Source organism: Phocoena sinus, chromosome 9, assembly GCF_008692025.1.
Source record: "Phocoena sinus isolate mPhoSin1 chromosome 9, mPhoSin1.pri, whole genome shotgun sequence".
NCBI lineage: Eukaryota > Metazoa > Chordata > Mammalia > Artiodactyla > Phocoenidae > Phocoena > Phocoena sinus.
The window spans coordinates 60,442,412-60,466,628 of record NC_045771.1 but is presented as its reverse complement, the minus strand read 5'-3'; the positions used below and the strand labels follow the sequence as shown (position 1 = coordinate 60,466,628).

The 24,217-nt window shown below is 34.6% G+C and overlaps 1 protein-coding gene across 2 annotated transcripts; it reads left to right on the top strand.

Moving 5' to 3' along the window:
- Positions 1-23,217, top strand: SEM1 (SEM1 26S proteasome complex subunit). Of its 2 annotated transcripts, none has more exons than XM_032643918.1 (3): positions 1-192; positions 17,148-17,241; positions 23,021-23,217. In XM_032643918.1, exons 1-3 carry the CDS (start codon positions 117-119, stop codon positions 23,061-23,063), a joined length of 213 nt encoding a protein of 70 aa, XP_032499809.1. In that variant the 5' UTR covers positions 1-116; the 3' UTR covers positions 23,064-23,217. The 2 variants fall into 2 exon arrangements, with proteins under 2 accessions (XP_032499809.1, XP_032499808.1); XM_032643917.1 differs by having other exon boundaries at positions 20,874-23,217.
- The last annotated feature ends 1,000 nt before the right edge of the window (positions 23,218-24,217 follow it).

Genomic DNA, 24,217 nt, shown 5'->3' with positions numbered 1-24,217 from the left:
CGTCTCTATGATAGAGCCGGCCTGGGAGGCTGCAACGGCGGTGGGGGCTGTGGTAAGGCGAAGTGAGAGGTCCAACTTTCTTACTGACTGAGAGGTTTTGGCCGCGGAGGGTCGCGATGTCAGAGAAAAAACAGCCGGTAGACTTGGGTCTGCTGGAGGAGGACGACGAGTTCGAGGAGTTCCCTGCAGAAGGTAACCGGCTCGCCCGCGGCCTCTGGGCCGCGCGGACAGTGACTAAGGCCTCCGAGTGGAGGCGGCGCGGGAGGAAGGGCTCGGCCGGGAGACACCCGCGGGAAGTCTGGACCCCCGCTACTGACTCTCAAGGCTCTGCACGCGCGACCCTCCACGACCGACTTCGGGTCGAGGTGTCACGGTGGGACTCACCTCAGCGGTGAGGCTAAATGCCTTCTGCTTCCTCACTGGGAGGAGCCACGGGGACCCTGGTTCCCTAGCCCGGTGTCCGGGATGGTGGGGCCTTTTCCTCTTCAGCCCGGTTACCGCCACCCCGTTCATGTCTACATAATCCCTTTTCCCTTTATTTATTTTTATTGTTACTATTATTAGTTTTAGCAGTCTTCCTTTGCTTTGAACCCTTCCAGAATTAAATTGTTGTTCCTAGTTAGGCCGATGCTGCCTACATTTAGGACTTAACATATGAAGCCTGTTAAGTAGAACGGGAGGATCAGGTGTTAGGGCTTAATTCCCGTTATTGCCTTCCTCTTGTTCCTCATTAATTTTTGATCACTTAACTTCAAACTAACATAAGTTTAAGTATTTATAAGACCGTAAAACGTCTACATTTTTATTAGCTTCATGGTTACCGAGAGGAGCTTTAGTTTTCTCATTGTAGGTACCAGCAAATAGCTAACATTGTTTGGGTGGTTGCTTGTCTGAGTATTTTGCTTCTATTAACTTAATTCATTTTCACAAGCCTAGTAAGTAGGAGCTGGTATTTACATTTTTCAGATAAAGAAACTGAAGCTTGAACAGTTAAGAAACTTGCCCAGTGTCACGTAACTGGCTAGAAATGTTGGGAACCTGGCCCAGTTGACACTAGCACTCTTAAAACTCTTTAGCTGTACTGCTTCTGTTTGTTAGATCGTTGTTGCCAATCAGGGTTTCAGAATTGTTGGTTTTATCAACTAATTGCTATGTGTAAGGTAAATATTTATGTTATAAGAAAAGGAGGTTACTATTGGGTGACCTTTCTGAAGGTGTAGGAAGAGAACTGTGGTTAATGGTTACAAATCTGTTACATTAGTTACTGCTTCACCAAAATGGTCCTGAGTTGTACTCCCTCATGATCCTACTGTGCATAAAGCCACAAAGCTGTAACATCTGTTATTTTTATTTATAGTGTACTGGGTTGTTTAGTGGAAGAAGACCTTGGAGCACATACTACACAAACTCGTAAACTAACCCAAAGCACATCTATTTTCAGTTCTGGGATTCATTATGTATTGTGGGGATTGTTTTTTGTTTTGGTAGTGGATTTATCTGTGCAGACATGTTTTCTTGATCTCACTTTCAAGTTGGTTCATAATCCTCCAACAGTGAGCTATGTAGTAAAAAACTGGCTTGAGATCAGGATCTGCTTCTAACGCAAACTTCATATTTGATATAGTTAGCATTTATTGTTTATCATATACAAGATACCATGTTAGGCACTTTATCTACATTATATAGTCTAATTATCAGATCTCTGAAGAAACTGAGGCTCAGAGATTTTAAAAGCTTGCCATTAAGTGGTCGTCAGGATCTGATAGGTCTTTCTGAGTCCCCAACCCAAGCAAACTTTAACCTGAATCCCTAACGTTTAGCCAAGTGCCTGGCACATGGTAGATGGTCAGTAAATGCTTGTCGAATGAGTGAACCTGTGTTTAAAATAAGTAGTCGAGAATTGACTGCTTAAAAAGGATCTAAAGATAACTGGGCCTGATGATACATATGATGTTTCAGCAACTTTCATTTCATCAGCTTTTGCAGAATATGTAATTCTTGTACTAAGTTTATGTTGGGAACATCAATTTGTTCAAAATGTTGGTAGTTACATAGTAAAAAAAAAAAATCTCATTAAAGTTAAAAGGAAAAGCAAAGAATATTTTTTCTGAAGACAGGCCTCCCACAACAGACTGGTTTATTATCATAAGTAACTCACCATTTATTGGTCACCTTACAGAAAATCTGTCATCTTCTGGTTTGAATATGTAGAACCTCATTCATTCAGGAGATTTTCTATTTAGAATGAGCAGTAACATTTGAAATGCTTTTGCTTGTTTAGGTTTTTGTGTGTTTCTTCTCTGGTTTTTAATTCAGACAGGTAAAGTTGGAGAAGCAGTACTTTGAAACTGGCCTGTTTTGAATCTTTCAGTATTTGAGTTTTCAGATCAGTTTTTAGTGCCCTGAATTACCAAGTCCTTTGCCTTTTCTGGAGATTCTTTTTCTTGTGATTGTCTTTATGGTGACTATGCCATTGACAAACTCACAAGTAGATACAACTTAAAATTGCCTGTAATCATCTAATCAATCTAGAGGAGGTCTTACTTTCAGTGGCCCATTGGGTCTCTGTGTTCCAGAAAGTGAATGATGTCCATTGTCTAGGGTAGCTTGCAGTTAAGAGCCTGTTACATGAAAGCATTACTGAAATTATGTATCCCTGGTTTGACTACAGAATTGTATATTTTTTGAGGGTGTTGTTGCTACATCTTATTCCTGATAAGAACTTGTTTGGTAAGATGTCAATTCAATCATTATAAGGAAGGAGAATTTCTGTTTTGAAAAGGAAACTAAGATAATGCGTTATCATGGAGACTTCATTGTTTCTTCTGAATAGCTCTTCTTCAGTGTGAGGTGTGACGTGTGGGGTGATTTCCTGAAGGTGCAAAGAAACAAATGCTCCTTTTTTATCATTTGGACTGTGGATCTGTGTTACATTGGCAGTTCCTCAATTCTAATTGGTGGGTGTGTGATCTGGTCATTAAGTAGGAACTGTTAAAAATCATGTTTAGGATCTTTGTGAATTCTGCAACTTCTTGACTGTTTAAATTCATTGACTATCAGATTTGTTGGAAGACATTCAACGTTTTGGGAATGATTTAATATAATTTTGGAGGCTTGGCATGGTTAGAATTTTAGAACTGGAAAGCAACTTAAAAGTCTTGAGAAGCTAGAACTTGTCAAGATCATACAGCTAGGTTAATAGTAGTAGGGTGGGGCCTAAAACTGAAATACTCTATAATTTATTTGAAACTTCAAACAATTTTTCAAATCAGACATATATTGAAAAGGTATTAAAATATTTTCATTAATCTCATTTCTCTTACAATTAGAAGTGGATGAGAGTGAAAATGGGAAGAACAAGTGGGCCTTTCATTTCTTTTATTCTGTTCTTCCTATGCCAGAATTGAGAGATTTCTTTCCTTTTTTTGAGGGAAAGAATATTTAAAATGAACCTGAGTTTGCCTTCAGAAGCAATGGTGTTTACAAGAGAATACTATTATACCAAGTAGTTTATAATTTTTCTATAATCACTGGAACTGCTGTGTTATCTGAAGCAGGCTGGTGGTTCCCTAATGCTGCTAGCATTCTGGAATAACTGAGGCACTCTCGCCTGTGCCTAACAAAGTAGGACATCTTATAGTGGTTCTTAACCAAGGAAGTATTTTTGGATATCACATTCACTTGTCAAGTGAGAAAGTAAAATAACTGCCAGCATATAGTGGGTAAAGGTCAAGGATTTTAAATACTTGCTATGCATAGACCAGTCCTGCACAAGGAAGAATTGTCCTGTGAAAAATGCCACTGAGAAATATTTATGTGAACATTGGATACCAACTGGACTAAATCCTCAACAAAAGAGTTCCTTAGAATCTTAGTTAAATACTGACTATGTCAGATACTGTACTAGTCAGTTTACCTAGAGCCAAAAGGGCTTTGGTATTTTCAGTTATTAAATGTAATATAGTGGACACATAAATAATGTCACATATTTAAATTAGTTGCATGGTGGTAGCAAGAAATGAAGAATTCATGTTACTAAAATCTTTTAAGAAAAAAGATAGATATAATGAATGATAAAGTGCCTATTCGATGTCCATTCATGGTAATCATATGCAAGAAGAAAAGTTTTGAGCTCCAGGATGGAATAAGCATGAATGAATGAATAAGCATGAATAAGCATGAAGCATGATGAATCTAGGATCAGACCTAGGTTCAAAATCCACCATCCATCAACTTTTTGTTTTCCCTCAAAATTCACAATTTTATATGTTGTAGAATATGAATACAACAGAGAAGTCATTACCACCAAAAAGGTAACAAACATATCCATCACCCCCAAAAGTTCACTCGTGTCCCTTTATAATAATCTCTCCCTGTCAGTCCTCTCCACATCCCTTCCCATCCCCAGAAAATCACTGATCTCCTTTTGACATGATAGATTAATTTGCGTTTTCCAGAATTTTATATAAATGGAGTCAGACAGTATCTTTTTCCTCAGGCATCTTGCACCCAGCATCATTATTTGGAGATTCATCCATGTTGTTGCGTTTATCAATAGCTTGTTCCTTTCTCTTGCTGAGAAATATTCTACTACATGGCTATACCACAATTTGTTTATTCTTTCACTTTCTGAGGAACATTTAGGTCATTTCCTGTTTTTTTTTCCAATTACCCTTTTTTTTTTCCCTTACAAATAAAACTACTGTGAATATTCATGTAGAAGTCTTTGTGTGAACATATGCTTTCATTTCTCTTGGTTTAGCACCTTGTAGTGAAATGACTGAGCGTTACAGTAGGTTTATGTTCAACTTTAAGAAACTGCCAAGCTGTTTCCAGTGTAGTTATACATTTTACATTCCCACAAGCAGTGTATAAGGGTTCTAGTTACTCTACGTCTTTGTCAACACGTGGTCATTTTAATTTTAGACATTCTGATAGGTGCAGTGGTATCTCATTGTGCATCAGTTTTTAACTTGTCGACTTGTACTAGTTACTTAAATCCTTTAAAATATTTTTGCAGCAAAATATGTAGGATAATTGTACAAGTAACTGCTTATTTAAAATTTAAACCTATGAAAAGGTATAAATTAAAAAGTGAAAGCACTGTTTCTCGCCAACTTTCCCCAAAAACATTACTTATGCTCCAGTATAATCACTGTTAAACAGTTCTTTCAGTGTCCTTCCTGAATTTATATATATGTATACATATATATATTTATTTGTGTGTGTTTGTATATATCCTCACAAAGGACCATATTACATATACAGTTTTTCTTCTTTTTACATTATATATCTTAGACGTGTGTTCACATTAATATAAACATCTACCTCATGCTTTTTAATAGTTGTGTTCTACTAGTCTATTGTATGCACAATAAATAATCTATAAATATCTATTGATATCTAGGTGGTTTTAGGTTTTTTGTTTGCTTGTTTTTATGTTTTTTTTTTTTCTGTTACAGAATATGTTGCAGCAAATATTCTTACGTCTTACATCTTTGTTTTTGTTTATAAGATAAATTCTTAGGAAATTGCCAGATCAAATTGGCAGGTTCATTTTAATTTTTTTAACATAATTTTTATTTTGAAATAATTACAGACTTACAGAGTAATTGAAAATACAATACAAACAACCTTTTTTTCCATGAGCCAGCCTGATGTTCATCACCCCTAGATATTTTAATGTGTATTTCCTACAAAGACATAACCTCAGTACAACCATCAAAATTGGAAATTAACACACAGATATATTACTGTCATTTAATCCATAGGTCCTTTTCAGGTTTCTTCAGTTGTCTTAATAATGTCTTGATTAAGAATCATGGATTACATTCAGTTGTCATATCTCTAGTCTTCTTTAGTCTACAGCAGGTCTCTTTGTCTTTGAGCTTTGTGATTTTGACACTTTTGAAGATTACAGGCCAGTTATAGAATGTTTCTCAACTTGGATTTGGCTCACGTTTATATATGATTCGATTTAGGTTCTGCACCTTGGTGGGAATATCATAGTAGTGATGCTGTATTCCCATTGCATCCTGTCAGGTGGAACATGATTCTCATTTATTCCATTGCTGATGATGGTAACTTTATTAAGGTAGTGTCTGTGAGACTTTTCCGTTGTTAGATTACTGATTTTCCCTTTGTAATTAATAGATATTTTACTAGGAGGGACTTTGAAACTGTGTAACCACAGTTTTCCATTCATTATCAAACTTTCAATTTATTCATTTGTGTATTTATATCAATATAGACTCATGAATTCTCATTCGATGGGTTATAATTTGTTGCTATTATTTATTTTGATATTCAGATTGTCCCAATTTGTACATGGGGAATCCCATCAAGCTGTCTTCTGTGACCTTTTGACAAGTCACCATCATTCTTTGTGCATTTCCTAGCATTCTGACACAAGTAGGTATTCCAAGCTAATCTTATACTTTTCCTGTTCCAGTCCTGGAATCAGCCATTCCTTTAAGGTGCATAGCTTTCAGTGGAGAATGGTATTTGGAAAGTAAGATCTTACCTCCAGTTGTGCTAATGGCTTTTGGGATGCTGTCAATGGAAGGAAATAGGAAATAGACAAATGTATGTACATATATACATCTATTTATGTATGTGTTTGTATAAAACCATGAGTTCACATAGGTATCTCTAATTTACAGTTCAACACCACAGGGCTCATTCTAGTTTTTTCCCTTTCCATATTTGTAACTTTCTTCCCCAGCAGTGAGAAACTTGGCTCCCATTATTGTAAATATTGGGTCATTGTCTATTATGTTATCCTCCTCCCTAACCAATGTTTGTTGTCCCCTACACCCACAGATCCCCTCCTTATCTCACTTAGGCTTCAACATTTTATGCTAGGCCACTGTCACTTCTCCTTACTCCAGCATTGGATGGTTTCTTGACTCTGTCCTGGCTATGACACACCAACCACACAACACTGCCCCTCCACAGGAATGCCTTCCTGGCTCTGCTTGGGCTCTGACACCTCATTCAGGACCAGGTGCACTTTGAATTTTGACATATTCTCAAATTACCTTTTACAAGGGTTACACAAATTTCCATCTACAGGTCACCTTTTACCTGCACTCCATATTAAACATTTTAGTCATTACAAACCTGAGAGATGAAAATGGAATCGCATCATTTTGATTTGGATTGATTTCTTTGAGCAAGATGGACCATTGCGTTTTTCCTTTAATTGTTACCTTCTTAATCCTCAGTTCCTTCATGTAATTTGTGGATAATAATCAGAGTCATGTAACGATTGTATGATTGTATTAGTCTGTTTGAGCTGCCATAACAAAATACCATAGACTGAGTGGCTTAAACAATAGAAATTTATTTTCTCACAATTTGTAGTTTGGGAAGTGCAAGATGAAGATGTTAGCCTGTTCAGTACCTGCTGAGGGTTCTCTTCCTGGCTTGCAGACTATTGCCTCTCACCATGTCCTCACAAGGTAGAGAAAGGGAGCTCTCTGGATTCCCTTCCTATAACAACACTGATCTCATGAGGACTCTACCATCATGACTTCATGCAACACTAATTGCCTTCCAAAGGCCCCATCTCCAAATACCATAACATTGAGGGTGGTTAGGACTTCCTCATATGAATTTCAGGATTGGGGGACACAGACATTCAGTCCATAAGAATGATATATGTGTAAAATGTGTAGCATAGAGTTTGGCACAAAGTTGGTATTCTGTGAACATTAGGCTCCTTTTTTTCTCCCTCCTAATCTACTTAAGGATTTGGATTTTGCATGATGTTTGGTATTTATTTAATTTGAACCATTTTCAACAAATATTTTGTAATTTTAGATGTATCCAAAATTAAGCTTGTTGAGCTTGAGGGTTATTTGATTATTTTTTTAATATTAAAAACTTATAAATTAAAAAATATTGTCAAAAGTTTTTCCAAAAGTACTTTAAAAAATAGTTTGATTATTCATATAAAATATAAAGATACATAACACAATAGTATGTATTGTTTAAGGATGCATACAAATGTACAAGAGGTATAAAGAGATACAGTGGAATGAACCCCCCCCCAAATCAAGATATTAGTGCTTGCCAGGGGGTTGTGAGTGGTGTGACTCAGGATATTAAACAGTAAAAACTACTTTGAAAAACTATTTGATTAGTTATTTAACTAGTTCAATAGAATGAAGAAGCATTAAGCAATTGTGACGGGTGTTCATTGTTACGTAGTAATGTTGTTTTTAAGCATAACTCATTGAAAGACATGAACAGTGAAAACAATGAGGGGAAAATAAAAGTTTCAAAAGCTATACTTACACTCTTCTGAAGTATTAAAAATTTACCAGATATCTTTTTTTCCAGTTTTGTGCTCTGTTATTGATGTAATGCTTGGTAGAAATGGTATCTTTATTCTGCAACCTGTTTCTCTTTTTACCTCCATCACCCCTTAAGTTTCCTTGGTGTGATTAGCCCATAATAAATGATTTATTCTTTCGATATATGTTTGTAGAGTGCTCCCTATACATCTGGCACTGAAAGGTGCAGAGTGAGAATGATTCTAGCTGCCGTTTATCTGTACAAAGCGCTTTAGGTACATTGTTTTATGTAATCCTCATAGCAGCCTTATGACAGCTTTATACTTGGGGCTCAGCAAAATAACTTACCAAGGACAAAGTTAACTAGAGGCTGCACAGAGGCAAATTTGACTCTTTAGGTAGATATTTGTCTTTGGACTTAGTGATATAAATGTCAATGGAGATCAGTAAGTTTTCATGCCAGACTTGAGCTTTTTAGTATTTTGCAAGTGCTTATGCTAGGAGGGGGCACTCCAAGCCTTTCTCTCCCCACACCCAAGTAAACCAGAACACCTTTGCTTTTGACTGTCTTTTTCTGTTGGGTTTCTGGGTAAGATTTCACTTGGTTTCCTTCCAGTGGAAGCGGGTGGTGGTGGTGGTGGTGGTGGTGGTGGTGGTGGTGGTGGTGGTGGTGGTGGTGGTGGTGGTGGTGGTGGTGGTGGTGTGGGGATTAAACCACTGATAGTAAAGTGCAACAGCAGCTGAAAAGAAGGGGAAATTATTTACAGTTGTGTACCGCATGAGGCCGCAACATTTGAACAGAGCTTTCAAAAGGTAGAAGTGTAGGAAAGGGGTTTCCAGAAAAAGGGAAGAGGAGTAGATGCTTGGAGGTGGAAGATCAATGTGTATGTGTATTTTATTTGGCTGTGAAATAGTAGTTGTAATTACACAGGTAGTTTGGGGCCTAATCATGGAAAGCTTTAAGCCAAATGACCACTTTGGACTTGATCCTTAGGGTTTTGTTTGTTTGATATGTGTATGTTTCCTTTAGGCAGTAGGCAGTTTAGGAAAAATTAACCCAGCAGAATTTGAAAGGATAGAAAGTCAGGGAAGCTAATTAGCAAATTGTTGAAATAGCTTAGGTGAGGACTCAGGGCCTGAAATAGGTTGTTATTAGGGAAGAGTGATGCAAGAATTACAAGGGAGCTTTGGCAGCTATTTTGATAGTAAGAAATCAGGGATTGTGATTTTGCACTTGCATAATTAATGGAAGACCGATGGTTGAGTTCACATTGGATACTCTTTCTTTTCTTTTTTTTAAAATTAATTAATTTATTTTTGGCTGCGTTGGGTCTTGGTTGCTGTGTGCGGCCTTTCTCTAGTTGCGGCAAGCGTGGCTACTTTTCATTGCAGTGCGCGGGCTTCTCATTGCAGTGGCTTCTCTTGTTGCGGAGCACGGGCTCTAGGCACGCTTGCTTCAGTAGCTGTGGCACGCGGGCTCAATAGTTGTGGCTCGTGGGCTCTAGAGCGCAGGCTCAGTAGTTGTGGCTCATGGGCTTAGTTGCTCCGTGGCATGTGAGATCTTCCCAGACCAGGGCTTGAACCTATGTCCCCTGCATTGGCAGGCGGATTCTTAAGCACTGTGCCACCAGGGAAGTGTTCTACATTGGATACTCTTGCCTCAATAATATGGAGGATCAAAATGAGAGAATCAGTATGAGTGTAGGAGTGCTTGGAAAAGATTAGAATAACTAATGGCTTTGAGGAATTTTATAGAATTAAAGAGAAATAAAAACACTAATCAACCAAGAGAACCAAAGTCAGCATGTTTGTAGTGGAATCATTCTGATATAAAATATATGCACACACACATACGTGTGTGTGTGTATAAGTCATTTTGGACCTCTGTTTCAGACTCAGAACCACAAACAACTGAAAGTTCACCAATAGTTTGGTAGCAACATCGTTTAACAGTTGCTTTTGGTTGTTTGCTCTGAAGTACCCCGCTGACATGTTTGGTCCTTGTTGGAGAAAATATAAGTATAGTACAATGGTGCTATGCTAGTAGTGATTTCTTAGCCACTGAATAGACATTAGATTTCTAGGGTATATAGATGTTTTTGTATCATAACTTACAGAAATGAAATTTTATAAAAAATTTTAATCTGTTTTATACAGCTTAAGCAGGAACATGTGTAAATTTATCTCAGAATGACTAGATTTAGTGTGGCTTTATTATCATATTTATCAGTGTAATGGTGCTATTTGCAGCTATTCCTGTTTCACCTATAGCGGTGAATGTACAATTTAGAACTTTTTAGAACTTTCCTTTGTTTGTTTTATATTTTTCTTCATGTAATGTTCTGTATATATATGCATATTTTTTATTTGAAGCAACTTTGTTGGAGATTAGTTTATTTATATTCAGAGTAGCTCTACTGTTAAGGAATGAATGAGAATTTGATTGATGCTCCTGAAAATCGCTTTAAAGTAGAACGTTTGCAACCCTATTTGGTATAAATAGAATTTCCTCTTTACTTTTCTCCAAAGTGGTATACTTTATACTTTTTAGAAATTTCAGAAGGTATGTTGGAGGGTGGGGGAGAGTAAGTACTTTTAAAAGCATTGAGAGAGAACCATTTTTCACACTTAAATGTCAAGGTGATACTTAGATGAAGTATGTGGGATTTTTGGTAACTCAGATTTGTGACATTTAAAGCTAGTCCAAGATGTAATTCTCACTGGCAGATGTGAACAAAGTCAAATTTGGGGGCAAAGTCTCAAATAATTTAGAATTGCTAGACACTTATGTATTAGGCATCTGTTATTGGTTATTTCCAATTCTGACTTCTTAAAATATGGTAATTTTTTTTACCAGTACACATCTGGAGGCCTGCACACTGAAGTAAACACAGCTGTGGTTATTTAAATGATTAATCACAATCCTGGCAATGCATTTAGTGTTGAAGATAAAGTGTGTACTTTATAGTCATCTACGTATTGAAGGAAGACATTAGACATAAATCAGGTATCCTTGTTTGATTTTATTATTTTGCCCTTTTAAAAAAAGCTGTTTCTGGGTTTAATGCTTTAAAAGTAAGTGATTAAATAAAATTGCATGGTTAACAGTACAGTGTTATAATTGAAAAGTAAAACACAGTTCAGAGATGTTTTGCAAGAGAAGTCTGCCAAATCCAGAGATTACAACAGTCACATGTTTTTTATGTTCCCCTTCATTTAGTTGAGTTTACATATATTGTAGTTTATATATATTGTAACATGTATAATACGGAGGACTTATAAGTGTTGGAAATAAATTTGGGGATGTTATACCCTATCACTTAAACATTTTACGTAATATAGTTCAGTATATTCGTAGTTAATAAAGAAAATCTTTAAAGTTTCCACCTAAAATAGATTATAGATTTTGGTTTGTCTTTGTATGCTCAGTAGTGTCATAATTGTGAAATACTGTATAATAATACGAATGAAATACAGAGCTACTGTCATGAATCTTTTTGTGTGTGTGTTCTACCTAAAATCGTTTTTTTTTTTAATTTATAAATTTATTTATTTTTGGCTGTGTTGGGTCTTCGTTGCTGCACGCGGGCTTTCTCTAGTTGCGGCAAGCGTGGGCTACTTTTCGTTGCAATGCGCACACGGGTTTCTCGTTGCGGTGGCTTCTCTTGTTGCAGAGCATGGGCTCTAGGCGCACTGGCTTCAGTAGTTGTGGCACGTGGGCTCAATAGTTATGGCTCGCGGGCCCTAGAGCACAGGCTCAGTAGTTGTGGCGCACAGGATTAGTTGCTCCACGGAATGTGGGATCTTCCCAGACTAGGGCTCAAACCCGTGTCCCAGGGAAGTCCTCTACCTAAAATCTTGCTCATAATACTGTTTTACCTCCATTCATGAGCCAGTTTATTTTTCTTGGGACTTTATTTCTACCTTCTTCCCTTTCCTTTCCTTGCCATTAAAGTAACATGAGATGGTTGTTACCAGAGGGAGAGATACTTGATCCTTATGCTAAATGATCATCAGAATTCAACTTGATAAGCTAAAAATTGTACTAGTTTTAAAATTTTGAAAAAGATACTGTTCAGGGACTTACTTCCCTGGCAGTCCAGTGGTTAAGACTCCACGTTTACTCTGCAGGGGACACCAGTTCAATCCCTGGTCGGGGAACAAAAATTCCCACATGCTGCTCGAGGCCAAAAACAAAAAAACAGAAACAAAAAAAGACCGTGTTCAAACTCGTATTTCCCATATTACATAAAGAATTTGATTGTTTTTTTTCCCTAGCCTTTATGGAGTTAAGGATTGAACCTCCTACAAAATAAGTTATTGAAGCTGTTACGTTTCTTGTTCTAGATTCTCTGAGAGAGTAGGGTACAAATTAACAAGTATGTTTTTTTAGTCTCTTAAAGTTAAAAGAATTAAAGTCAACTTGAAGGTATTTGAATGACATCAGTATTAACAATATTGAAATCAACTTTTTTTTTTTTTTTTGGCCGTACCATGTGGCTTGTGGGATCCTAGTTCCCCAGCTAGGGTTTGAACCTGGGACCTCAGCTGTGAAAGCACAGGGTCCTAACCACTGGACCACCAGGGAATTCCCTGAAATCAACATTTTGAATCAAGCCATAATCAGATTAAAAGTCCTGTGGGCCCTGTATTTTTATTGTTCTGGAAAGGGTAGGCTTACAAGATTAGCAGAGAAATGTGAAATAAATATTCTTGTTTTTTATATTTCTAACTTGAATCTTTTGACAATTTATTTCCTTAAAAATTTAGGAAACTGGTTAGTTAGAAGTGGTTCAGGCCGATATGAGGCTTGGTGTCTTAGAACTTTAAAGTTCAATTGTGACTTGAGTTATGTCACCTTCTTTACTCAAGAGCATATTATACAGTCGTAACGTATTCAAATTATTTTGTGGAACATTAAGCTCTATTAGCTATCTTTATAAAGATTCCTTAAAATACCAGTGAAACAAATATTTCATTTGACAATTCTTATTTCTAGGCTCAACCCAAGTATATTTAAAGTCTAGGATTTGAGGTTGTGAAATAACAGTAGAAAAAAGTTAATAAATATTTTCTTGTAAGACAGTCTTCACTTTCTGTTTTTTTGGTAGTGATAATGGTGGTGGTTTCAAAGCAAAGAGGGGTATGCTGTACAGTGATCTCTAAGGCTTTCTGTTTCCAAAATTCTGTAATTTTAAATAATCTTCAGTCTTAGCCATTTTATAAAAACTTGAAGTATAAAGCCAAACTTTGCTGCATTGTTTTAATGAAATAGTTTTATGTGAATTTTTTATACTGGAATGTTTAGTGTCATTAAAACAAATCAAGAAACAAAAACTCCTAAGCTGTCCATTAATATTATTAGATAGCTCAGAACTGTAGGTTATAGGAAGACTGGAGGGAATGGGGAGGAATAGCATGATTCACTTGCTATAAAAGGAATAATGGATTGCAGTTTTCCATTATAATAAGTTCAAGGTACAAGAATCTGAATTTCTATGATTTGAAGTGTTTTATTTAATTTTAATTTAAAGAATTAAAATCATGTAGTTGATTCTTGATGATTTAGTATTAGGGAAATATATCTACTTTTTGAGCCCCTTTTTAATTTAAAATCTGATCTTAGCCTGCAACCTGTACCATCTTTACATAATGTTCCTCTCTTGTATACTTAATGCTTCAGTTTCTGCCCCCTTTATTTTTGCCTTAAAGTAGTTCCCTTCTTTCTGAGATTTCTCTGCTCTTAGAAAAACAAAAAGAAAATTTGTATACAACAATGTACATATTAAACTGTTTATTATTGATTGCAATGGCAATATGAGAATAACAGTACTGTTTTAGCCCTATACCTAATGATTAACTCTTGACTTAACTAAGTCACTTTGCTCGTTTATAAAAGTTCAGAAATATTTTTTATCTTTAGCTTTGGAAGTAGATATACTATCTTTATTTCTTTTTTTTAATTTCTTTTTTTTTTTTTTTTTTGGCCACACCGGCTGGCATGCGGGACCTTAGTTCCCCGACCAGGGTTTGAACCCATGCCCCCTGCATTGGGAATGTGGAATCTTACTTACTGGACCACCAGGGAAGTCTCCAGATATACTATTTTTAAAAATTTGGTTGCATTAGCTTTCTCATCACTCTTCCGTAGACTGTAGGAAATCCTAAATGTGATTTCCTTTACTTTAACTTCTTAATCTACTCTCATTAAAAACTATAGGTAGATTCATAAATAGAATAAAAATTTTCAGTTTGAAAGGTACTTCTATAAGAAAGGAGAACATGTAAGGATATCTGTAGCCCAGTCAACTTAATTTTGAGATGTAATTAATACTTAGTATTGTTAAGTATTACTACTGTTGAGGACCTCAGAGAATAGTATAGGATTTGAATTTAGATCATTACAATATTTCCTTTTTGAGAATAATAATATTACTGGGAGATACAAGAACATTTAGGCCAATAAAAATCAGTATTTTTGATTATTGAAAGTTTTTATTAATGAATATACATTCACTACCCTATACCAATGATTAAAGTTGAGTATACATTTGACTGAGCTTCCTAGCAACCTGAAATAAATTGCCTAAGAGAAACTTTCATCTTTTCAGGCACTAATATCTTAAAGAAATTTCCCGCATGATCTCTCTTCAGGGAGCATTCAAACAGATGATCGCAAGTCTCAAAAGTATTCTTAGAGTAAATACAGTTGAGAATTCTACACGACTCATTCATAATACAAGATATTGTTATTCTCTTCCATCTTGAAATATATACTCTTGACTTCACTGAAACCACACACTGCCCTCTTTTTCTTGAGATTGACCACTCAGAGGAAGGGATCTTGAGAAACGTAGTTCCATTTACCCAACATCTTTTTGAGTGTCTACTATGTGCCCAGTACTCAGCTGTAGACATTAGAGTTGCAAATTTAATAAAATGTGCTTCCTACCTGAATGTTTTGCATAGTTACTTACAGGAATGGTGGTCATTTTGGGCATCAGTGGAAGAGGGTACAGACTGGAAGATTAGAGAGGAGGGGACAGAAAAAAGACCACAATAATAGTCCGTGAAGTATGGAATAATCCCTCCTAAATTAACATCGTGGCAGCAAGAATAGGGAGGAGGAGACTATAACTCTGTAGATTCTTGAGCTGGAATCAAAAGGATATAATGAATGGTTATGAGAGTTGAAGGAGAAAGGATAGCTAAGCTGCCTCCCAAATTTCTGGTTTGGGGGGACCAGGTAAATGGAGGTACTTTCTTATATTCTTAAATCATGATGTTGACATATGGCATTTAAAATTTTTTGTTAGATACATAATGTAACAAATATAATACCCATATGAACCATTGTTGAATACCTTTAAATCTATATGTGCTTTATAAGAAAAGCCTAAATCATACCTTTTCTTATTGACTTCTTTTTTTTAAAAGATCGAAATGTTCTTAGCCATGTTTCTAATAAGTAATTACTAAGATGAAGCTACTAGGACACATTTAAGAGCATGTGTAACTCATGCTTACTGTTTTTGGAGGGGAGGGATCAAGCAAAAACACAAGGTCTGATTTAGAGTTCGTTGCATCTTTCACAACCAACTGTCGTGCATATGCACAACAGGTATTGTTGTGGCTTAAGAATACAAAGGTAAATAAAAGAGTTTTATTCTTAAGGAGCTCAGATACTAGTAATGGACATAGGCATATAAAATGATAAATATGATTGTACAGTATGTAGGTGCTGTGATAGATACACACAAAAGAGGGGACCTAATCTCTGAAGGAAAGGAACAGGGAATCAGGAAAACTTCCAGAGGTTATTTCCATACTGGTTTTTTAAAAACTAGTTTTCTCAGATTTTAATTTTGAAACTTAACCCTGTAGAAGTTTTAAATAAAGGACAAATGGGAGGAGTGTAATGGGTGAAGGGATCAAAAGGTACAGACTTGCAGTTACAAAAATAAGTCATGGAAATGTAACGTATAGCATGATGACTATAGTTTTTAATACTCTATTGCATGTTTGAAAGTGGCTAAGAGAGTAGATCTTAAAAGTCCTGATCCAAAAAAAAAATTTGTAACTGTTGGTGATGGATATTAACTAGACTCATTGTGGAGATCATTTCTCAGTGTATGCAAGTATCAAATTATGTTGTATACTTGGAACTAATATAATGTTATATGTCAGTTATACCTCAAAAAACAAGAAGGCAACAAACACCCATGTTTCATCAGTTAACATTTTGTCATATTTACTTTATTTCTATCATATGTATGATAGATATGTATGATATAAAATATATTTCAGAAGCATTTACAAGTAAACTTGTCAACAAAATGACACGATTCTTAAATATTTCAGCATGTGTGTCTTAAAGAATAAGGACATTCTCTAACACAGTTTTACAACCATGTTTAAGAAAATATTTGGTTTACTTTTTGTTATCTGAGTATGAGTTATCTTTTTTTATGTTTAGCAGTGTTGAATTCCAGGCCGGTATCGTCCTGCTATTCAACTTACTTTTCTGTTATTGGTGCTGTGTTTTGAAAGATTTTGTAATAGACCTTATAAAAATTATCAGCAAAGTAAATATCCTCCTGAAGTTACAATAAATTTTCATAGCAAATAGAATTTTTTGTATTAACTACTGTTTTAGATCTGCAAATTCAAGAATTGAGAAAACAAGATAGCATCAATTGAGATTTAAAGAGGAAGATTACCATTTCTCATAGATATGGTTTTAGATGTTTTGAATTGAGAGAGTTCAGTAGCAAGCTTTCTGAAGTTTTTGTATTTATGGAAATAATGTATGAGAAATATTTAGATGGCATCTGTTTCTGTTTTTAGACTGGGCTGGTTTAGATGAAGATGAAGATGCACATGTCTGGGAGGATAATTGGGATGATGACAATGTAGAGGATGACTTCTCCAATCAGTTACGGTAAGTTTTAAGCCAAATTTTTATATAGCTTAGTATTAATTGTAAGCATGGAATATGTAACTTATATATGGCAGTTGCCTTTGAAATAGATTTTCGAATTATGAAAAGTAAGATATATTGCCTCATCTCCTGTGTTTCTAAACATGAATACTTTGTGTAATTGCATAGAACTTTTGTTCTTTCTAGTCTCTTTATAAAAGTAGTTAACTAGAAGCATATTTGCTATTTTTTTAAATCCTTGTAGGTTTAATTCTGTCACTGTTAATTTTCTATCAATATTGAACAACTCAGCAGAAATTAGAATCATAGGGTGCTCAGACCCAATGTATTGGTGATTCTCAAACTGGAATGGAGAGTGAGGTGTTGGGAGTGTATTTTTCCATATTCATGTACAAATCTACCTAAAATGATTGGTTGATTGATTATCAATTGATTGAAGTAAAATTTATATAATGTAAAATTAATCATTTTAAAGTGTACAATTTAGTGGCATTTTGTGTATTCATAATGTCATACAACTATCATCTGTATTTAATTCCAAAACATTTTCAGCACCCTAAAGGAAACACCATATCTATTAAGCAGTCACTCTACATTCCTCTCCTCCTCCAGCCCCTGGCAACCACTGATCTGCTTTCTGTCTCTGGATTTTCCTGTTCTGGATATTTCATATAAATGGTATCACATGAATGATTTGTATGTCTAGTTTCTTTCACTTAGTATAGTGTTTTTAAATTTCATCCATGTTGTAACATGTATCCGTATTTCATTCCTTTTTATGGCTAAATACTGTTTCTTTGTATACATAGGCCACAGTTTGTTTATCCATTCATCGGATGATGGACATTTGGGTTGTTTCCAGCTTTTGGCTGTTGTGAACAGTGTTACAGTGAACATTCATTTACACGTTTTTGTTTGAATATCTCTTCGGTTTTGTTGGGATTTAGTGGAATTGCTGGATCATATTGCAATTCTGTTTAACTTTTTGAGGAATTGTCAAACTGTTTTCCACAGCAGCTGAATAATTTTACATTACTACCAGCAATATAGGAAGTTTCTAACCTCTCCACATCCTCGCCAAAACCTTTTTTTTTCATTTTAACCATCCTAGTGGATGAATTGGTATCTCATTGTGGTTTTGATTTGCATTTCTTTAATGATACTGATGAGCTTCTTTTCATGTGTTTGTTGTCCATTTGTATATCTTTTTTGGAGAACTATCTGTTCAAGTCCTTTGCCCATTTTCAAAGTTTGTCTTCTTGTTGTTGAGTTGTAAGAGTTCTTATTTATTCTGGCCCTTATGGGACATATTATCTACAGATATTTTGTCCCATTCTGTTAGGTTGTCTTTTCACTTTCTTCGTAGTGTTCTTTGCACAAAAGTCCAATTTATCTACTCTTTTAAGAACTCATTGCCAAATTCATGGTAATGAAAATTTATCCCTATGTTTTCTTGTAACAGTTCCAGAATTTTAGCTATTACATTTAGGTCTTTGATCTATTTTGCATGAATTTTTGTATATGGTGTGAAATAGGAGTCCAACTTCATTCTTTTCCATGTGGATATCCAGTTATACCAGCACCATTTGTAGACAATTCTTTCCTCCCTAATTTTGTTTTGATTCAACCCATACATTATCTATCTTGGCCACAAAGATATCTGTGTAAACTATCATTTGCTTTGCTCAAACCATGATATAGAAGTTCTATTGCAATCTTTTAATTTCCTAGTCTCTAGTACATTTTTCTAAAAAGTAGTGAGATAATTTATACTAAATTTTTAAAATTTATTTTTAGTAGTGGTACAGTAGCTTTTGTTCTAAACTGCATTTTTTTATGGGCTCAAAAACCCTACATTCTAAAGACTTTTTAGTATTTTGCTGGAAACTAATAACAGTTTTACCCATCTCATTTCTCCCTTTTTGGACATAGTACAGTTTGCCTTTCACGGTTATTCTGGCTCTTCTACAATTCTCCATGATTTCTCAAAATTGCTGACTCTCATTTTTTTCCTTCTTTTAGTACTCTGAGATGTAATTATTCAGGCCTTGAAACTTTAAACTACTTTAATGTAGTTTGGAATTATCTCATCTGTCTTAATTTTCAATTTTGTCTTAATGATGTTGTTTTTCTTTTTGCAGTTTTATGGACAAGATAGAGCAGTAGCTGTTGAACAGTAATCTTGCTTTTTCTCTAAAATCTATTCTGAACATTGGATCTCTCTCTTCTCATTCTTCTTTAGCCATATATGGCTTTCAGAAGCCCTTTTTGTTCTTTTTACAGATCTCATTCCATTCTGGGATTAAATTAATTCTATGTGTACAAGTTTTTGCCACTTTCTTTTTGTATTTATTTTAGGTTTATTTATTTTGCCACATCAGAGAAAACCTTGCTGCCTTTTTTTTTTAATGCATCCCTTCTTTTCTTTCTCATTATAAACATACGCTGTTAGAATACTTATTTTCAGGCCTTACAACTCTGTTGATCCCTATTTTGTGTTTTGATTTTAATCATGTATCAGTTTTTTCTTTTTGTTATCTTCTTGAAATTTTTAAAGTTGAAGCCAAATGAGTTTTCTTCCTTCGCTATTCAGAAGAGTCAGATTCCTCCCAAGTGGGTTTTGGGGTGAGGGTGTTTTTCATTAGTCAGAAAATAGCACTTTTCTCTTAACAATTAAATCAAGACATTACTGAATACTTTGGTTTTATTAGGGGACTTTTAGTAGTAAATGTACTGATAATTGGATTTCTTGTCACTACTGCGTCTTGCCTTTTTATTGGTTTTGGAAATAGAACATTATCCTTATATTCTTTGTGGCTTGTTGGTTTTATAGTATACCTCCACAGTGCTCTTATGTTCTATGTTGTGTTTCTGCCTTTAGGTTTGTGGATTTTTGTAAGTGTATAAATCTTGATACCTCCATTAGTGAATGAAAATTTTCTTTTTATTTCCCTATTTGTGTTGTGAGTTTTTCTTTTTTAAACAAAGTTTTTGATATATCATTAGTGCTGTCAAGTAGAACTTACTGTAGTTATGGAAATGTTCTATAAGCTGCACTATCCAGTACAGAAGCCACTAGTCACATGTGGCTATTAAGCACATGAAATGTGGCCAGCACAGCTGATAAACTGAATTTTTAATTTTATTTAATTTTAATAAATAGCCACATCTGATTACCATATTGGACAAGGCAGCCTCAGATAACATTTATATTCTTGCTTTTAAAAACTGTCTTGATTAACAAGTCTCCTGCAAAGATGTTCTTTTCAGTCTTTGTAAAATGCATCGAGGCCCTTAATGTGGTATTATAAACCATGGTAAAGAACATGTTTTGTTTCGTTTTTTTGGCCGCGCCGCGCTCGTCTTTCGGATCTTAGTTCCCCTACCAGGGATTGAACCCGGGCCTGGGCAGTGAAAGTGCTGAGTCCTAACCACTGGACTGCCAGGGAATTCCCCAAAAATGTTTTATTGTTTTCTCATATGATTGAGTCCTAATTCCATCTAAATTTAGAGAGGCAGTTTATACTCTAGAGTCAGTCAGATTCCCTGAGTTCCAGCCCCTATCTGTGTCTTATTTAGCTGCATGGCCTTGGCAAGGACTTAGCCTTAAACTTTCCATGTTTCTCTTTCAGTGTAATTTACCTTCAACAAGTAGAAGTACAAAGAAGGCCAGCAATGTTTCCATGTAACTAAAGATCATTCTGTTTTTACTGCTTTTGAAACATTTGTTTATGTACGTATCAGTAGAAATAGGTAGGATTATGAGATTTTTTTGACCTTTATCACATTTTACATAAAAATTCCAAAAAGCCAATAATTCCTGATTTACCATGTCAGATATAGCCAATGTCACATAGCAGAGTAGTTTCTTGGATAATGAGAGTTCTGAAGCCTACTAGTGGCTGTTAGTCTTATTCTTGTTTTGTTGTAAAAGGAATGCTGCTGTTTTTGTTTCAAATAGTGTGTATTCTCTATATGTGCCCTATGATATCTTTCCAGTTGTGCTGGATTTCTTTACTTTTTCATCTCTGTTGGATTTTTCCATTCAACAGGCTCATGATATTAGTGTTTTTGTGTTGTTTTGTACTTAGTGGTGTTCATTTATTTTCCTTTTGGTTTCTTACAAGTCCTGAATTCTACCAAAGAACTTTTCATCTTTTCTAAGAATTTAGCTAATTGAGAAATATCTCATACTCTCCTTTGTGTTTGTAAACAATTTATAAATGTAATTGGTCACCACCTCCTGTCATGAAGACAAACAGACAGAAACTCGGATGGATTTGGTGACTTATTACCTAAATCTTAGGTTGAATTTTGGGTTTTTTTTTTTTGTAAAATAAGAGAAAATGAATAATCTACAATGATTTTGTTAAACGCAGCAGAAGTATTGTTTAAGAAAGTTTAAAATTATCTCCATTTTAAATAGGAAACATATGAAAGACAGGTATTATAATCTTTAATTTCCTGGGGAGGAGAGGACAAAGGAAGCATTTTAGTTAAATTTAGCAAAGGAGGCGGTAGAGTCAGAAACTTGTGCTGATCTCTTGACTCCTAATCCAGTGTTTTACCACCAGCCCATACTGTCCTCTACACCTGAGCAGAAGACAAAGATGATTCATATGAATAAGCTCTGGCCTTAATATTATTCATGGACTTTAGGTCAGTATTTGTATTATAAATATCTAAAGATTTTAAGGAAGTGAAGGAGTTTGGGGAAATGAATAATAAATATTATACATCGTTCCTACCATGTATTTTTTGCATCACATTTACATTGGATAGTGTGATAGTGTCTAAGCGAAATTATGCTTGAGAACAAATGTCTTTTTATCTTACACGTAATGGTGTAATCATGCTTAACATTTGTACAATTTTATCATAGGTTGGTCCTCACATAATTTTATTGTGAACTTTTTATAAAATTCTGTTTTTATAAAATCAGAATTGTGGCAGAAAAGTTGCTGGTGATGTTTGGAATCGTAGTTTAAATAAGTGATATTGATTACAGGGCTAAACCTTTTTGTGCAAATGTTTATACAAGGCAGATCAACAATTGCAGTTGACATTTTCAAAGTATGACTGAAATTTCAGGTTGAAAAAATAAATTATAAAAAGTATCTTTTTAAAGTGTTTATGTTTATACCAATATACATTTTTGAGATTTTTATCCACATTTAAAGTTAGGAAAGTAAAGTCTTAATATTTTATAACTTGTTTATTATATTTAGCCTATATATATTTAATACAGAATAATTTTCACACCCTTACATTTGATTAATAATTTTTGATTTGTTCAGGGCAGTATATATGTCAGTATGAAAAGCGATCTGTTTATTGTTTATGTGTAAATAACAGTATTGTAATTATAAAATCTCTAAAAGTTTGATAGCAGTGTCTAGTGTTCTCAGCCATATGGTTAATGATTCTTAAAATTTATGTTTAAATATTATGAACAGAATAATTGTACAGTATTTGGAAAATATCAGTAATTCCCTCACATTTCTTCCATAAATAGATCAGAAAAATAAGGAATATAAAACATAAGTTTACTAATGGGAAAACAAAATTTTATTAGCATTATTTGGATTCACATCCAGTTTCCTTCTTATATAGATTTCTTTTTGGGGACTACAGTAAAGCTATTTGGTAGTATTTTAAATTGATGTTTAGGCTTATTAGCTCAATTATTTATTAATTGTGTTATTTCTAAAAATCATCTGTTTCTTTAATTTATCATGAAGAATGTCTAGTGATGTTGTTCTTTTGTGTTTCTTTATAGAGCTGAACTAGAGAAACATGGTTATAAGATGGAGACATCATAGCATCCAGAAGTGCTGAAGCAACCTAAACTTGAACTGTTTACTAAATTCTAGAGCAGAGAACCCAAGATGGGACACTTAAAAAATGTTTATTTCATTACCTCCTTGGATTTATTTTTTTTTTTGTAACACAAAAAATAAATGTTTTGATCTAATATTGGTTTGGTTCAGAAGTCTTGATCTTTTGACTCTCGTCATTAATTTTCTCATACTATTTGTGATTTTTCCAGAGCTTTATTATAGACAGAAAAATTTCCTATTAATGAATTTTTTTTTTTAATGTTAACTGAGGCTCCGAGAGGTTAAATGATTTGAGGCCAGAATTCATCTGATTCCAAATTCAGTACTTTTCTTAAACCACATAGACTAAATGTTGGTCTTATTTATAAGGTACTCCTTTTTAAGTTACATTTAACCTTAATTTCATCTGTATTTTGAAAGCTTAGGCATTTACTGACATTTCTAAGGTGACCCTTCAAAACCTGTGTTTTTAAAATATTAATCATTTTGAATTGCTGTAATTAGTTCCTGAGCCATTAATAATATTAGTAGTTGATAAAGTATTATTCTTAAAATCCAGAGTGGTTTGATCACACTTACAAGAATGATGTCTGTGTCAAAACTGGGTAAGTGGGCTCAAGATGCTTTGTTAACATGTGCATATTCTCAGATACTACAGAACAGATTCATTTAGTACAATTAAGTTTCTGCACAGTGATTACTGTTTCTACATCTACTTTTGTGAAGGGGGAGATTTAATTTGATTGGTAAAGGATTCTTATAAGACTTAGAATGGGGCTAATATATACAGTTTTAATTTGGAATATTTTCAAACTTGAATGTGTTACTTATTTAGAAGTAGAATCATTGGTACTGTGGAGTAATTTAAAATCTAAAAGTTATGTAACATGATGTAGTATTGACACCAAAATAGGAGTTGGGCACCTGAAATATAATTTAAGGTATGCCTCGAAATGATTTTGAACATAAATAGGTTTTCTCCTACTAAGACAAACATGAATCTGCCTTGCCTACCAGGCAGAACTACTGTATGATCAGTTGGAATAAAAAATAAGAACTTTGGAAATTATAAAAAAAACCTTATTGTTTTAATCATATAATGAAGCACAGGCAGCCATACTAATGTAGCATTTGAA

Excerpts from the sequence above, each read along its gene's own strand:
- SEM1 (XM_032643917.1), top strand. The coding sequence starts at position 117 with ATGTCAGAGAAAAAACAGCCGGTAGACTTGGGTCTGCTGGAGGAGGAC. Across the intron at positions 193-17,147 it reads CGAGGAGTTCCCTGCAGAAG|ACTGGGCTGGTTTAGATGAA; the intron begins GTAACCGGCTCG and ends TTCTGTTTTTAG. Across the intron at positions 17,242-20,873 it reads GACTTCTCCAATCAGTTACG|TGTAATTTACCTTCAACAAG; the intron begins GTAAGTTTTAAG and ends TTTCTCTTTCAG.